Below are 12,981 nucleotides of genomic sequence, written 5' to 3' on the forward strand. Positions count from 1 at the left end.
TATGTTGTGAAATGTACCACGACACACCAGATCAATTTCAGTTAATCTAATAGAAGTTAGAGCAAAACACGTTGTCTGAGTGGGTTGAAGACTGCGTGGATAAAGCTGAGACGTAATTTACCCTGTTCTCCACCATATATAATGTTGTCCCGCACACATCGGTTCCAAGAATATAGTGTTGTTTGTATAAGACACATCATGATGTGGGCCTTATTAATGAACTTGGGCTTACTGGTGAGGATAATAATGCTTTAGCATACATTAATCAGCATGATTTAAATTCTTACTAATCGCCAGTCATTGATGACACGCTTCTATTGGATGCCCGAAATCCATAAAACAAGATACAAAGCTAGATTTATTGTTTAACCAACGTGTTAACAACTCAATATTTGTTGTGATGTCATTCCTTCTTTCCAAAGAACCGAAAATTGAAACTAAGATCACTCTTATGTATACCACATGATAAATTAATTTTAATTAAGAACAATATACATCAAAAATTGTTAATAAAATAATATTTATTGCTGATTGACAACAAGAGTTTAATACTAAATCTTTATTTTATTGGTTTGACAACATGCTTTTCCATTTCCATTCAGTTCCATTGTTTGTTTAGGATTGTTTGTTAGTCATTTGTTCCGTGTTCAGGGTCTTCAATTCGATGTTTGATGATTTGGATATTATTCGGGTATGTTGTTACCTCTACTTTAATATTTCTATACATCAGAACAATGTCAGTTGTTATAATGTATTGTATATTGTTCCAATTATTGCTGTCAATGGTATATTGTTATTATAAGTAGCATACCAGATTATGCAACTTCAATGCAAATAATTGCGTGTACTTATTAATAATGCTGCTGTAAATGTGAAAATTGCTATGACGACAATGACAGCATAGTGTGGCTGCATCGTTGCCTAATAGGAATTGTAGTATAATATATACATAAACAAAGATTTTTAGAATAAATCGCAACTAATGTGCAGTGGAGTGTCACTTCTATTATTTACAAACAGCAAAAGTGCTAAACTTCCTGCATTTTATATAGAAAAGTCTCAACGACGTATTATTATAAACAGTCACGGTGATGATGGCAAGTACACCTTGGCACTATAAACTGGTTGCATCATGTCTTAAATGAAGATAAGCGTCCGCTGTGATTGGTGGATACTTGTCACTCCCATCCATACATTTGACTTCATACATGTCATCAGGAAAAACAAAAAATGGAATTGATTGTCGACTGGACGATCGTCCTTTCTCTGGTATAACAACACGATGAACCTGTAAAATAATTATTCAAAAAGGTAAATCAAACAGTTGCTATCAAGTACGGTATCAGGCAAAATACACGGATTCTGTTTTAAATTCATTCATCATGATGCCTTCATTGTAGCACAACAATATACGATTCACTCACTTAAGTAACAGAAAGTCACAGAAAGGAAATACACAGACACCAAAATTTACCAGTTGATTCGAAGCATATATACAAGGCAGAACTTGGTACGTCGAAAACAAATGTCAACAAGCAAGTGCTCTCTGATTGGTCTGACTGTTAAAACGCGCAGCGCGTGCTCGTATTTCATGTAAATAAACAATGTATTTTACACGCGTTGTATACGTAGCTATGAGTTCCATATCGAACAGGACGCGGCGCGACGACTGCCGCCCTTTAAGTGTTAGGGTTTTTCTTGTTTGTCAAGAAATAACCTGCTCTCTGATTGGTCTGACTGTTAAGTGTTAGGGTTTTCCTAGTTTGTAAAGAAACAACCTGCTCTCTGATTGGTGTTAAATCTCGATAGATTCACGTCGAATGTAATTTATAGAATATACCCTCGTCAATGTAATTCTACAACGAGATAATAACATTTTTTGGCTTGTTTTAGTCTAGAGATTTTTCTCTGAAAAAGTTGACCAATATGCAGGGAATTCTTCGGGGAAAGGTGACTCATTTCGGCGGAATATAACGTATACCTTTCCTATGTGAATGCCCCAGATAAACCCCCGTTTTCTGCCCTGTACAAAGACACGACCAAAAGAATATGATTATCTTATGAGATAGAATATACGATAAACTTACCGGTGAATGAAGCTTATCTGCCGTCCACCTTTGAAGTAAGGCACCAACATTTACGACTATACTGTCTTTGATTGGATGTACATCAATGAACTTACCATCTTGGGTTTGAGCCTAGATAAAATAGTAATATAACAACGATTTGCATATTATGGCGCGTTATGACGGATGAATCGTTTCAATTTACCTTGGCCTGTATAATTGTCCATGTAATCTTATCACTCATCTCAAGCATGGCATAGAAAATAAGTGATTGACGAAACGAAAATAATTTCAATATTCTATTCAATCGAGATGAATTGAAACGAACATTTCAAATATTTACAACAACACAAGACCCGAACTCACACTCGCAACGTATAGCGTTTGCCGGGGAGTATGGAAGTTTGCCATACACCCACTTTGAAATTCGTTTGTACATCCGCAGTGACATTTTACTTTCAATAATAATTCCCAATATTCAAATTTTAACTTTTCTAACTCGATAGTTGTCGAATATGGCTGATTGTCGGCTTCACTAGTATACTTATTGATGGTCTACATCATTCATATAGGTCGATATTCAATCCGCTAAAAGGAGAAACACAAAAATAAACTCGGAAAACTCGCGCACATGAACGTGAAAAGTCCATTATCGTAAAATACCATATGTTTCTACTATAAATATTCAAGCCATACACGATCGATTGGGTTTTAAAAGCCACTAAATGCACTGTACAGCCGTGCCTTTCTGTAATAAAGACGTTGGTGTAATTGCCCGCATTGAAAATACTAATTGGGGAATAACTAAAGTGAAACTCAGCTTGTGCCTGGTTAATGACGACATTACCATCTCACATCAATCAAGCATAACATTACCTGGAGAAAACGTATGTCATCTTATGGCCGATTAATGATAGCATTGTCATCTATGTATAACATTACCTGGAGACCACCTAGGTCATCTTGTAAAAGAAGTGTAATGGAACCATAATCGGAATGCTCCCCACATCTGACCTGATCCTTTTTGATATCCTCACCATCAGCGATAGCAGGATACCATGCCAATCTCAAGGCAGTTTTATTCTCAGTGGTTCCACAATATTTATGTTCTTTCACAAAGATAAGAGGATCCTGACCATAAAATTAAAATTATTACATTCGGAAGCATTCTACATGAGTATATATATATATATATATATATATATATATATATATACATACAGTATGTATGCAATTACGATTGTGAATATGACGGACTACTGTGTCCTGGTCAACAGTGCCGATGGTGTTTTGTCACAGTAAGCATTGCTTCCCAATTGCACGAATTTAACAACAGTTTAAATAGTCCATGAATTTGAGGGAGTGTAATTTATAAACAAGCGTCTTACCATGAGGTTTTGCGTTTTTATCGTGCGTTATTAACGGTCGTTTGGGACTCAATTCTCGCACATGCGCAGATGATGCCCCTCCGCTTTAATTTATTTGGATGTCATTAAAATGTAAATTGAATGGCAACTGTAAGAAAATCACTATTTTATTTTGGTATTTTTCATCATTTAAGATTAGACACACAAAATAGCAAACACACTATTCGTTACCTGTGACTATGAAATTTTAAGTATATGTTGATACTCAAAAATTGTATTTGAGAAAGACCGCCTTCCTTTTTTCGGACAAGAATCGCATAAAAGCAAAGCATATTATACCTCAAATACTCACCTCTGCATTGAACCCTCTGGCTATGATCTCCAATACACGCATCGCCAATTGTTGACATTTCTCAAAGAAATTGTCTAGAGTTGACTGGAAATCACTGATTTCCTCACCAAGTATAACCTGAGAAAAACAGAAAAGTTTGCATATATTTGTTTATCAACACCATCATTATTCTGTAAAAACCAATCATAATTAAAATAGATGTATATAAAACACTTCCTGACAATATAAAACTTACCCAAGTAATACAAACAAAACGAGTTAAAGATGTAGTAGACTTTCCGGAAAATGAATCTACAAGTGGATGTATTACTATAGCACATTTACACATACGCCTTCGTGATATGCAGCAATATAAATAAGCTATGAGTCACCGTTCTGAAGAAAAAGGTTTGTTTGCTTGAAGGACTCCCAAAAAAACTATAAAAAAAAACTGTGTAATATAAAGAGAAATTGTCTTACTCTATATTAATTTATAAGGATATATGTACATTCTCTTGGTCGTCGCGCAGCGCGTGCTCGAATTTTATGTACACAAACAATGTAGTTTACACGCGTTGTGTACGTCGCTATGAGTCCCATATCGAACAGGACGCGGCGCGACGATCACCGCCATTTAAATACTTGTCAAAAACTGGTATACAATTATAGTGATTCACATATTCCGAGGAAACAATAAATTATAGAGCCATACAGATTTGGTTACAAACTACCGCAACATAAACACTACAATAAGTTTTCTTGAGTTTATGCTCGGCACCTCAAGAGCATCAACGAATATGCAGATGCGATGCAGATTTGATGTGATACTAATTGCATTCACAAATAGAATAGACACACAAATACCTCAGGTTCATTGGAGTACTCTCCTCGCATATAATTTAAAACTTCTTTCAAGTCTCCGGGTCTTTCAATGTTCAATCTAATGCAAATGAAATCAAAACTAATTGTCTATGCTTGACAATCCTTACCGACTATTCAACTCAGTAAATAATTTTAGGATTCCGTGTCTACGCATGTCACTGAAATACAGTAAGTGTCACGAGTATAAAATGCCACAATAGAAAATTTTCTATAACATTCAAATTAATAAAAGAGGTCAAACATTTAGCAGAATATCTTTACTTGAACAATTCGCATCGTTAGCTCATATCATTTCGATAAATATAACACACGTATAGACACGTGCATTTGTATCACTACGGGCGTTCATGCTTTACACTGATTGTTATTTTTAATGAAGTAGTTCCAATTCCTTGAATATGAGAATTGAATAGGAATACTGACACAATCTACAATACTACGACATATTGCAATTATATGAACACGGGGATACCCACGCCTCTTTTCTATATTCGCAGTAACCATGGTAACATCCAGGTTGTAAAAGATACTTCCTTTTGACTTCATTTGGCAAACTAAAAAATTCTTTAGACTTGTGAAATATATCATCAATCTTGAACAAACAAAGAAAATACGGGTTATACACGATATTTGCGGATGCTTTTCTAGTGCTACCATATTACCACAGTAAATAAATATTATAACATAGAACATATCATATATTTAATGTATTATATATATATATATTATATTTGTATATATATTTACAATGCTGGTTATACACTGCTAATATTTTGGAATCCTGCCACAATATAACATATTAGGAGATATTACAGCAGACATACGTGTATGTTAGTAATATCTCTTTTTCGATTATTCAATTGAATTAGATTCAAATTTATATAAATTCGAGAATTTTTCGACATTAAATTTCCACATTATATTTATGATGTGGTTATCACTGGAGTTGCAAACCATGCAACTTCTTTACATGTTATTGCGTAAGATTATTCAGTCTATTTATTTTTATAACCATTACTATTTATTATATTGAATAATATTGAATATTTATTTTTTTATATATAATATTAATTGTCAAACTGTCAATTGTTTTTAGTCTGTAAACCGTGTATACAGTACAATAGTAAATCCACTTAATCTTTCATTCCAAGTCGTACATTTCAGAATATCGTGTCACTGTTAAGAAAATAATGCACTCGGCGTGAATTATCAATTACTATGTTGAATATAAGGAAACATGTATGTTGAAGTCAACACATACAAGGATCGGTGCATGACATTTATCTGAAACAAATTACCAATACAGTGTGGAGGTGTAATAGAACAAAATTAAAGAAAGTCCTGGCCAACTATAAATCAGAAAGAAAACTAATTCGCAAAATCATTCACCCAATCTGTACATACACTTATAATAAATCAGTTACAACTCTCACAAGATAAATGCTTTGTAAAATGTTATTTATAGTAAATTATATAGAGTTTCCGTCATCACCTTTAAAAAACTAAATTATATGTTTCACTATTTTTGGACAAAACATGCATTTGTTCACTTTTCCGGTAATTTTCCTTTTTTCATTGTGTTCGCAAAGCTCCGAAAGTTTATCAATATCCAAATATAACGAAAAAAAAAAAAAAAATTGTGAATCGCCAACATTCTTCTCAAAATCGGCACTCATAAATAACCATGAGTTACATCTGCGCCTAATTTCATTTTGTGTTTGTTTATGACACGTCCACCTGCATAATAGATACATCTGCATAATAGATACATCTGCATAATAGATACATCACAAGAAGTCGTATTTCATCGTCACAGCCATTATAATACAGCCAATGTGACGTGCACAAACAATCTTCAAAGGGTTGAAATGACCGATATCTATTTGTTTCTTTTAAAATCACCGACAAATAGTATCGTATCATCGAAGTAGTTGTATGTTGTAAAAAAATTTATCAAATTCACTGCATATTGAAATGATTCTATTCGAGTACTCATTATGTATTAATAAAATCCAACGCACAGATTAGAAACTAGGTTATTCAAAGATCATTTTTTACAACCTTAAATACACTAGCATATAATTTCATTACAATAAATTATTTTATAATAAATAACAAAATGTACGGAATGGATGACACTCGTATCTACGTCACTACGCACCTAAATACAAAATATAATTGCAGAGTAAAACATGTCATGAACAACGAATATATATATATATATATATCGCTAGAGGGCGCTTATTTACAGATACTGCAAATGGTTCATCTTGCACAATAACTACAAGTTCACGTCCTAATCTTGGCGAAGGAAACTTACCATACAGTGACTTAAACCATGATTGGTGAGATATAGAAAGCCAACTGTAGAGAGTGCCGAGTGGACATCGTCAATAAGTTTATGACAATTTGCATTGTCCAGAGAATCTCTCTCGAGACTGTAACAACTGAAATCGACCACCTTCACAGAAGCCATTTTACCTACATCACGTGACAAAGATGTAATTGACCATATCTTTTGTGTGCGTATGTTAATTCTCCCTTTTGGCCGTTGAAATGTCACCTTGGGTTCTGTCACCTTGGGTCACTCATATTGCAAGCGAACTGCTGACAATTCAATATAGCGGTACTTGTTACCACTTTCAAGCCAAGAAGTCTGATTTTTTCTGATTCAAACTTTTCCCCAATTGACCAAATAATGCACTTTACGTCCCTTTACCGCACTAGTGGAAAAAATGGACACTATATATTATTACGAAGCCTGAAAGTGACAGCACGTTTAATTAATCACGGCACATCTCTTACTTCGCGGAAAAAATAATAATCGACCACTATTAAAGCGGGTGAGTCGTCACATGCGCATGCGTCATATGGCCATAGCGTGTGTCGTCACATGAAGCACTGTCTAAGACGGCGATCTATGGTGTCATTGTTTACAAACAAGCGTCTACCCGTGAGCCTTTACGTTTTTAACGTATGTTATCGTCGCTTGGGACTCAATTCCCACGCGTGCGCAGGCGACGACCCTCCCGCTTCAAAGGGCGGTAGTCGTCGCGCCACCTATACGATAGATATGTGAGTCTCATATAAACAAAGATGGCGACTTTGACTAAGTGGTTACCAAGCTTTAAGTAGGTAATTTTGTTGGCAATTGGAAGGTATCGACGGAGTCGCCGACGGCAATTAGTGAAAGTGGCGCCCAGGGCAAAACTGATACTCGTAATTTTTTAGAAGAGTGCGTTGGATTTTGGGAAAATCAATGTTTATCAACACATATGTCACACATGCGTGGCGCGACGACCTCCGACAAACACGTTACTTGCCTTATATCATGTGTTATATTTTGTTACCTATGTAAATTCGGTTTATTGGCGATTGCAGGGTCAACTGTATCCGTCCATGACCAAGACAAGACGATTTTGAGTATTCAGCATACACTTTTCGACTTTTTGTTTCAAACAAATTGCTAAATTTAATGCTCAATGTCTTTTGCTATTATTTAAATTTTCTTTACAGTTTGTTGTTGGATTTTTCAAATTGTATTGGCAAACCAAAATTGGATGAGTGAATACAATAAAATACACAACACAAAAATAAGTAAACCGTGCAAGTAAGTTCTGACATGTACTGACAATAATCACATATAGTAGATGTATGGGGGCCCCTAAGAGTATTTTACCAATTTCAACGTTTACCAATTTAGATTTGGGTACATCCCTGGTATCATCTCCATGGTAAGTGTCTTCTGTACTCTCTCCATGGTAAGTGTCTTCTGTGCGCTCTCCATGGTAAGTGTCGTCTGTGCGCTCTCCGTGGTAAGTGTCTTCTGTACGCTCTACGTGGCAAAGGGTCTTCTGCACACTCTCCGTGGCAAGTGTCTTCTGCACGCTCTCCATGGTAAGTGTCTTCTGCACGCTCTCCGTGGCAAGTGTCTTCTGCACTCTCTCCATGGTAAGTGTCTTCTGCACTCTCTCCATGGTAAGTAAATTCTGCACTCCCTCCATGGTAATTGTCGTCTGCATGCTCTCTGTGGTAAGTGTCTTCTGCACGCTCTCCGTGGCAAGTGTCTTCTGTACTCTCTCTATGGTAAGTGTCGTCTGCGCGCTCTCCGTGGTAAGTGTCGTCTGCGCGCTCTCCGTGGCAAGTGTCTTCTGCACGCTCTCTGTGGCAAGTGTCTTCTGCACTCTCTCCATGGTAAGTGTATTCTGCACTCTCTCCATGGTAAGTGTCGTCTGCACTCTCTCCATGGTAAGTGTCGTCTGCACTCTCTCCATGGTAAGTGTCGTCTGCGCGCTCTCCGTGGTAAGTGTCTTCTGCATGCTCTCCGTGGTAAGCGTCTTCTGCACGCTCGCATGAGTCCCCTCATTTCAATGCTTTTTTCGTAACACTTGGCTAAGATCCAAATTAATTCAACTTCGACATCAAGAAGAGAGACGACACGTTTGAAGCCTGGAGACAGATTCGTTCAAACAACACCGCTGACAAGATGAATACTCCAGAAAACCTCAAGAAATGGTCCGGAAGATCAGTACGAAGTGAACGACACCAAAAACTATGAGAAGGACAATAAACTGTTATATAAAGTATATATACGCCCGCTTAAGGTATATACATAATACTTAACAGATGTAAAACAGCATAACGATTGCTCTCGATATAAAAAACACGTGCAGGAATCGAGGATGAACATTTTTAAAATCGTAGGACTGTTTAATTTTTGCGATATATTGCATGCTTCATATTGTCAAATTTACGAACGATTTTTTTGTGATGACGAATTATATTTATGTGAACGCCCATATTAAAAAATATGTATGTGAGGTTCTTTATTATGGCAAATTTAAACATTTCTAAGTAGTAAGATTTAATATAGTTTTAAGAAGTTTAAAAGTTGTCAATTAATGTGTTGTTTTTAGAATAGTTCCTACAATTTGCAATTTCAAATATATTGATTTGATAGGCACTTTTGTAACAATTTAAAATCATTCTGAAATAGAAGTGGTGCGCCTACGTAATTATTACTCCATAATTGCAAACATTTGTGCGTGTTCAATATAATTATATGTAACTCGGTAATATTTTGAAAATTAAAGATATTTCCACTTCAGTTAAAGGACAGCTCAAAATTTGTTAGAGAGAAAATGTGTTACCATAACGACATCATGTTCACACATTTGGTTCACACGCCGTTGCAGTATTGTTTAGAATTAACTAATTAATTAAGTGGACAGCGAGGCGTGACCTCTGCTGACGGTTTAGATGAATAAAGCTGTACTATCTGTAATGAACTAATGAGTTCTGGTCAAATCTGGTATTTCTGCTGAAGTTCCCGTACATCTACGTCCCTGACGCAGCAAGTCACTGAAAATGCAAATGACACATTCATTGAAATCATGTATTACAAATACCACATATACTGATGAACTTTTTTTTGTCAGTAAGTTGAGAAGATTTCCCCCATTTTTTAGATACGTTCCTGGTATTGGCAATAACATATTGTAAATTTTGATGTTTCCAATTTATAAAACGGGTGACCATGAATCTGTACCAAACAGTTGTTATAACCTAAACATGTTACCAGCCTTGAACCATAATTATCATCCATGGTTAGACTGTTTGGGATAGTCGAACCACAAGGTGAAACCCACGCTGCTGGCTTTTGAGATTGTAATAGTCAGCGAACATTAAAACTCTAGCCATTTTTCCCAGAGAGTTAATGTTTTCCGTTTTTAGGTCCACCCCAACAAATGGTTTAACTAGTGAATCGAAACATCCTTGCTGCCTATAACCTACCATCAAGGGTTGTTGCCTAAAAGCTGCCATCTAGGTTTGCTGCCTAGAATAACCATCTTGGACTGTTGCTTAGAACTTACCATCTAGGTTTGTTGTCTAGCGCTTACCAATTTTGTTAATGCCTAGAACTTACAATCTAAGATTCTTGCCAAGAACTTGCCATCTAGGGCTGTTTCCTATAACTTGCCACCTAGGGTTATTGTCTAGAACTTGCCACCTAGGGTTGTTGCCAAGAACTTGCCATCTAGGGTTGTTGCCAAGAACTTGCCATCTAGGGTTGTTGTCTAGAACTTGCCATCTAGGGTTGTTGTCTAGAACTTGCCATCTAGGGTTGTTGCCAAGAACTTGCCATCTAGGGTTGTTGCCAAGAACTTGCCATCTAGGGTTGTTGTCTAGAACTTGCCATCTAGGGCTGTTGTCTAGAACTTGCCATCTAGGGTTGTTGTCTAGAACTTGCCATCTAGGGTTGTTGTCTAGAACTTGCCATCTAGGGTTGTTGCCTAGAACTTGCCATCTAGGGTTGTTGCCAAGAACTTGCCATCTAGGGTTGTTGTCTAGAACTTGCCATCTAGGGTTGTTGCCTAGAACCTAGAGCTTAACATCTTGTGTTGATGCCTAGAACTTGCTATCTGGGGTTGTTGCCAAAAACTTACCATCAAAAGTTGTTTCTAACAACTTACCATCAAGGGTTGTTGCCTAGAACTTTTCATCAAGGATTGTTACCTAGAACTTACCATCAAGGGTTGCTACCTAGAACTTATCAAGAGTTGTTACCTAGAACTTACCATCAAGAGTTGTTATCTAGAACTTACCATCAAGGGTTGCTACCTAAAACTTACCATCAAGGGTTGTTGTCTAAAACTTACCATCAAGGGTTGTTGCCTAGAACTTACCATCAAGAGTTGTTGCCTAGAACTTACCATCAAGGGTTGTTGCCTAGAACTTACCATCAAGAGTTGTTACCTAGAACTTACCATCAAGGGTTGTTACCTAGAACTTACCATCAAGGGTTGTTACCTAGAACTTACCATCTAGGGTTGTTACCTAGAACTTACCATCAAGAGTTGTTGCCTAGAACTTACCATCTAGGGTTGTTACCTAGAACTTACCACAAGGGTTGTTGCCTAAAACTTACCATCAAAGCAGTGGCGGATCCAGCAAAATGTATTGGGGGGGTCCAAGCTTTGCTTAAAATATACAAAGCGTAAATCGCAGAGAAGCTATGCGTAATCCAGATGATATGAATTGTCATGCGTTTGGGGGAACTTTGGGAACTTGCCATCTAGGGTTGTTGTCTAGAACTTGCCATCTAGGGTTGTTGCCTAGAACCTAGAGCTTAACATCTTGTGTTGATGCCTAGAACTTGCTATCTGGGGTTGTTGCCAAAAACTTACCATCAAAAGTTGTTTCTAACAACTTACCATCAAGGGTTGTTGCCTAGAACTTTTCATCAAGGATTGTTACCTAGAACTTACCATCAAGAGTTGTTATCTAGAACTTACCATCAAGAGTTGTTACCTAGAACTTACCATCAAGGGTTGCTACCTAAAACTTACCATCAAGGGTTGTTGTCTAAAACTTACCATCAAAGGTTGTTGCCTAGAACTTACCATCAAGAGTTGTTGCCTAGAACTTACCATCAAGAGTTGTTGCCTAGAACTTACCATCAAGGGTTGTTGCCTAGAACTTACCATCAAGAGTTGTTACCTAGAACTTACCATCAAGGGTTGTTACCTAGAACTTACCATCAAGGGTTGTTACCTAGAACTTACCATCTAGGGTTGTTACCTAGAACTTACCATCTAGGGTTGTTACCTAGAACTTACCATCAAGAGTTGTTGCCTAGAACTTACCATCTAGGGTTGTTACCTAGAACTTACCACAAGGGTTGTTGCCTAAAACTTACCATCAAAGCAGTGGCGGATCCAGCAAAATGTATTGGGGGGGGTCCAAGCTTTGCTTAAAATATACAAAGCGTAAATCGCAGAGAAGCTATGCGTAATCCAGATGATATGAATTGTCATGCGTTTGGGGGGCATGCCCCCCCCCCCTCTGGATCCGCCACTGTATCAAGGGTTGTTGCCGAAAACTTACCATCAAGGGTTGTTGCCTAAAACTTACCATCAAGGGTTGTTGCCTAAAACTTACCATCAAGGGTTGTTACCTAGAACTTACCGTCTAGGGTTGTTACCTAGAACTTACCATCAAGGGTTGTTGCCTAAAACTTACCATCAAGGGGTTGTTGCCTAGAACTTACCATCAAGGGTTGTTGCCTAAAACTTACCATCAAAGCAGTGGCGGATCCAGCAAAATGTATTGGGGGGGTCCAAACTTTGCTTAAAATATACAAAGCATAAATCGCAGAGAAGCTATGCGTAATCCAGATGATATGAATTGTCATGCGTTTGGGGGGCATGCCCCCCCCCTCTGGATCCGCCACTGCATCAAGGGTTGTTGCCGAAATTTTAACATCAAGGGTTGTTGCCTAGAACTTACCATCAAGGGTTGTTGCCTAGAACTTACCATCAAGAGTTGTTACCTA

The 12,981-nt window shown here is 37.2% G+C and overlaps 1 protein-coding gene across 1 annotated transcript; it reads right to left on the reverse strand.

The window, feature by feature from the left end:
• Positions 1–503: 503 nt before the first annotated feature.
• LOC102806160 (uncharacterized) lies at positions 504–8,920 on the reverse strand. Its single transcript, XM_085505587.1, has 7 exons — positions 8,250–8,920; positions 5,123–5,296; positions 4,629–4,704; positions 3,786–3,902; positions 3,009–3,197; positions 2,088–2,198; positions 504–1,288 (listed from the first exon to the last, which is right to left on the reverse strand). The coding sequence occupies exons 1-7, from the start codon at positions 8,918–8,920 to the stop codon at positions 1,115–1,117; spliced, it is 1,512 nt and encodes a 503-aa protein (XP_085361713.1). The 3' UTR covers positions 504–1,114.
• Between the last annotated feature and the right edge of the window lie 4,061 nt (positions 8,921–12,981).

The sequence above is a fragment of the Saccoglossus kowalevskii genome, chromosome 11 (genome assembly GCF_978046115.1).
Source record: "Saccoglossus kowalevskii chromosome 11, keSacKowa6.1, whole genome shotgun sequence".
In the NCBI taxonomy this organism is placed as follows: domain Eukaryota; kingdom Metazoa; phylum Hemichordata; class Enteropneusta; family Harrimaniidae; genus Saccoglossus; species Saccoglossus kowalevskii.